Raw genomic sequence first — 5000 nt, forward strand, 5'->3', positions numbered from 1 at the left:
ATTTACAGTAATATACACTACATTTTGAGGTTAAATTATTGCAACTTTACATTTTAGTTTTTTGAAATCTACTAATAAAATGCATAAAAAATGGTGTAATAAAAGTGTTCACTGTCAAATTTTACTATAACATTGCATTTTTTAAAATTTACAGTAAAAAAAACAAATTTAAAAAAATTATGTTTTTACCACAAAAACAGCAGTACTATTTTTCCATTTACAGTAATATACACTACATTTTTAGGTGAAATTATTGCAACTTTACATTTTATTTTTTTTAAATCTACTAATAAAATGCATAAAAAATGGTGTAATAAAAGTATTCACTGTCAAATTTTACTATAACATTGCATTTTTTTTTTATTTACAGTAAAAAAAAAAAAAAATTTTTAATTGTTTACCATAAAAACAGCAGTACTATTTTTCCATTTACAGTAATATACACTGCATTTTGAGGTGAAATTATTGCAACTTTACATTTTAGTTTTTCAAAATCTACTAATAAAATGCATAAAAAATGGTGTAATAAAAGTATTCACTGTCAAATTTTACTATAACATTGCATTTTTTTTATTTACAGTAAAAAAAAAAAAATTTTTTAATTGTTTACCATAAAAACAGCAGTACTATTTTCCATTTACAGTAATATACACTGCATTTTGAGGTGAAATTATTGCAACTTTACATTTTAGTTTTTTCAAAATCTACTAATAAAATGCATAAAAAATTGTGTAATAAAAGTATTCACTGTCAAATTTTACTATAACATTGCATTTTTTTTTATTTACAGTAAAAAAAAAAAAAAAAAATTTAATTGTTTACCATAAAAACAGCAGTACTATTTTTCCATTTACAGTAATATACACTGCATTTTGAGGTGAAATTATTGCAACTTTACATTTTACTTTCTTCAAAATCTAATAATAAAATGCATAAAAAATGGTGTAATAAAAGTATTCACTGTCAAATTTTACTATAACATTGCATTTTTTTTTATTTACAGTAAAAAAAAAAAAAAAAGTAATTGTTTTTTTACCATAAAAACAGCAGTACTATTTTTCCATTTAAAGTAATATACACTGCATTTTGAGGTGAAATTATTGCAACTTTACATTTTACTTTTTTCAAAATCTACTAATAAAATGCATAAAAAATGGTGTAATAAAAGTATTCACTGTCAAATTTTACTATAACATTGCATTTTTTTTATTTACAGTAAAAAATAAAAAATAAATAAAAATTATGTTTTTTACCATAAAAACAGCAGTACTGTTTTTCCATTTACAGTAATATACACTACATTTTGGGGTGAAATTATTGCAACTTGTATTTTAGTTTTAAAAAAACTACTTATAAAATGCATTAAAAATGGTGTAATAAACAGTAGTATAGACTGTTAGAATCGGCCCCCTGGGGCCAAACAACTGCCATGTGGCCCTCAGCGAACACCTGTGTGCTACATCCAAGATGCTAACCATCTCTGCTCTAATTGGCCTCGCCACAGGATGGCGTCCTCCGATTGGCTGTTGCTTCTGAGCCTGCTGTCGCTGGTCTCTGGCTCCGCCCCCGTGGACGTTTGCGACGCCAAACCCAAAGACCTCCCGCTGGAGCCGCGCTGCGTCTACCGCAAGCCCGAGGCCGACGCCCCCGAGGAGCCCACGGAGGGGCCGGTCCCCGAGTCCACCAACCCGCGAGTGTGGGAGCTGTCCAAGGCCAACGGACGCTTCGCCCTGGCGCTCTACCAGCAGGTGGCGCTCAGCAGGACGCCCGGCAGCAACATCTTCATGTCGCCCCTCAGCGTCTCCACCGCCTTCGCCATGACCAAACTGGGCGCCTGCGAGGACACGCTGCAGCAGATCATGAAGGTCGGAAGGTCACCGGAGCGCTCGTTAGCCGGCGTGCCAATTTTCCACGCTCTGCGTCGACAGGTGTTCGAGTTCGATTCCATCAAGGAGAAGACGTCGGACCAGGTGCACTTCTTCTTCGCCAAGCTCAACTGTCGCCTGTACAGGAAGAAGGACGCCACCACCGACCTGATCTCCGCCAACCGCCTCTTCGGGGACGAGTCGCTGCGCTTCAACGCCACCTACCAGAACATCAGCGAGGCCGTGTACGGCGCCAAGCTGATGCCGCTCAACTTCAGGGTGGGTTTGGGACGCCGGCTTCTCCACGACCGAGTTTCACTCCCGCTCTCGCCTCTGCGCTACAGGAGCAGCCGGAACAATCCCGCCTCGCCATCAACCAGTGGGTCGCCAACAAGACCGACGACCGCATCCAGGACACGCTGCCGCCGGGCGCCATAGACGCCAACACGGTCCTGGTCCTGGTCAACACCATCTACTTCAAGGTGCTATAGAACCTCAGAAAACACTTGGCTCGCCGTAATGGCCGACACTGTTACACAGTAGCGTAGTAGGCCTAAGTATTCATTAAAAACAAGGGTGTTGTCCAACCTCCGAGGACAAAGCTACGAACAACAGTCTGTGGAACGCTCTCCCTGACCACCTGAGGGCACCACAGACTGTGGATGCTTTTAAAAAAGGCTTAAAAACCCTTCTTTTTAAAAAAAATATATGCATATTACAAACCCCGTTTCCATATGAGTTGGGAAATGGTGTTAGATGTAAATATAAACGGAATACAATGATTTGCAAATCCTTTTCAACCCATATTCAGTTGAATATGCTACAAAGACAACATATTTCATGTTCAAACTCATAAACTTTATTTATTTTTTGCAAATAATAATTAACTTAGAATTTCATGGCTGCAACACGTGCCAAAGTAGTTGGGAAAGGGCATGTTCACCACTGTGTTACATGGCCTTTCCTTTTAACAACACTCAGTAAAGGTTTGGGAACTGAGGAGACACATTTTTGAAGCTTCTCAGGTGGAATTCTTTCCCATTCTTGCTTGATGTACAGCTTAAGTTGTTCAACAGTCCGGGGGTCTCCCTTGTGCTATTTTAGGCTTCATAATGCACCACACATTTTCAATGGGAGACAGGTCTGGACTACAGGCAGGCCAGTCTAGTACCCACACTCTTTTACTACAAAGCCACGTTGATGTAACACGTGGCTTGGCATTGTCTTGCTGAAATAAGCAGGGGCGTCCATGGCAACGTTGCTTGGATGGCAACATATGTTGCTCCAAAACCTGTATGTACCTTTCAGCATTAATGGTAAGTTACCCATGTCTTGGGCACTAATACACCCCCATACCATCACACATGCTGGCTTTTCAACTTTGCGCCTAGAACAATCAGGATGTTTCTTTTCCTCTTTGTTCCGGAGGACACGACGTCCACAGTTTCCAAAAACAATTTGAAATGTGGACTCGTCAGACCACAGAACACTTTTCCACTTTGTATCAGTCCATCTTAGATGAGCTCAGGCCCAGCGAAGCCGACGGCGCTTCTGGGTGTTGTTGATAAACGGTTTTCGCCTCGCATAGGAGAGTTTTAACTTGCACTTACAGATGTAGCGACCAACTGTGGTTACTGACAGTGGGTTTCTGAAGTGTTCCTGAGCCCATGTGGTGATATCCTTTACACACTGATGTCGTTTGTTGATGCAGTACAGCCTGACGGATGGAAGGTCACGGGCTTAGCTGCTTACGTGCAGTGATTTCCCCAGATTCTCTGAACCCTTTGATGATATTACAGAGCGTAGATGGTGAAATCCCTAAATTCCTTGCAATAGCTGCTTGAGAAAGGTTGTTCTTAAACTGTTCAACAATTTGCTCAGGCATTTGTTGACAAAGTGGTGACCCTCGCCCCATCCTTGTTTGTGAATGACTGAGCATTTCATGGAATCTACTTTTATACCCAATCATGGCACCCACCTGTTCCCAATGAGCCTGCACACCTGTGGGATGTTCCAAATAAGTGTTTGATGAGCATTCCTCAACTTTATCAGTATTTATTGCCACCTTTCCCAACTTCTTTGTCACGTGTTGCTGCCATCAAACTCTAAAGTTAATGATTATTTGTTTGAGTTTGAACATCAAATATGTTGTCTTTGTAGCATATTCAACTGAATATGGGTTGAAAAGGATTTGCAAATCATTGTATTCCGTTTATATTTACATCTAACACCATTTCCCAACTCATATGGAAACGGGGTTTGTAGTTTTAGCTATTTGGCTGTTCTAGTTTTTATTTTTATTTATTATCTTTTTAATTTTTTGAATACACTGTAGCACTTTGAGGTAGGGATGTCCGATAATATCGGCCTGCCTATATTATCGGCCGATAAATGCGTTAAAATGTCATATCGGAAATTATCGGTATCGGTTTTTTTATTATCTGTATCGTTTTTTTTTGTTTTTGTTTTGTTTTTTTTAATTAAATCAACATAAAAAAACACAAGATACACTTACAATTAGTGCACCAACCCAAAAAACCTCCCTCCCCCCATTTCTTTCTGTTATCAATATTCTGGTTCCTACATTATATATCAGTGGTGTCAAACATACGGCCCGTGGGCCGGATCAGGCCCGCGAACAGGTTTTATCCGGCCCGCGGGGTGAGTTTGCTAAGTATAAAAATGAGCCGGAATTTTTAAATGAAAGAAACTGTTGTTCTAAATGTGTCCACTAGATGTCGCAATAGCAGTTATTTGTATCTTTGTAGATGATGCTACATATGTTCAAAATAAACCACATGATGTTAGTGCATCAGTCGAGGAATATGAGCAAACTACATAAATAACATCCTGTAATTTGATTTTGATATTATTTTTTATCTTGATAGATTAAAAATTAACACCAATGAGTTGACAGAAAATATAAATAACGACAAATAAAGATAGAATACTACTAACCGCAACATGTAAGTGTAAAAAACAACAACAACCCAACAACATTATGATTTGTACAATTTCAGAATGTGCTTGTTCTATTTTTAAACAAAGAAATCAATCTGAAGTTGTCTTTATTTTTAAGTTATCGTGCCGTGATTTTACCAGTCCGGCCCACTTGGGAGTAGATTTTTCTCCAGG

The 5000-nt window shown here is 38.6% G+C and overlaps 1 protein-coding gene across 1 annotated transcript in view; it reads left to right on the forward strand.

Annotated features, from left to right (window-relative positions):
• Positions 1 to 1497: 1497 nt before the first annotated feature.
• LOC133635568 (antithrombin-III-like) overlaps positions 1498 to 5000 on the forward strand; it is a 5006-nt gene continuing 1503 nt past the window's right edge. Inside the window, exons 1-3 of the mRNA XM_062028780.1 lie at positions 1498 to 1865; positions 1929 to 2144; positions 2210 to 2347. Of these exons, the coding sequence (XP_061884764.1) occupies positions 1506 to 1865; positions 1929 to 2144; positions 2210 to 2347 (714 nt within the window). The 5' untranslated portion in view covers positions 1498 to 1505. The remainder of the gene's footprint in view (positions 1866 to 1928; positions 2145 to 2209; positions 2348 to 5000) is intronic.

Source organism: Entelurus aequoreus, linkage group LG20, assembly GCF_033978785.1.
Source record: "Entelurus aequoreus isolate RoL-2023_Sb linkage group LG20, RoL_Eaeq_v1.1, whole genome shotgun sequence".
Taxonomy (NCBI): Eukaryota; Metazoa; Chordata; class Actinopteri; order Syngnathiformes; family Syngnathidae; genus Entelurus; species Entelurus aequoreus.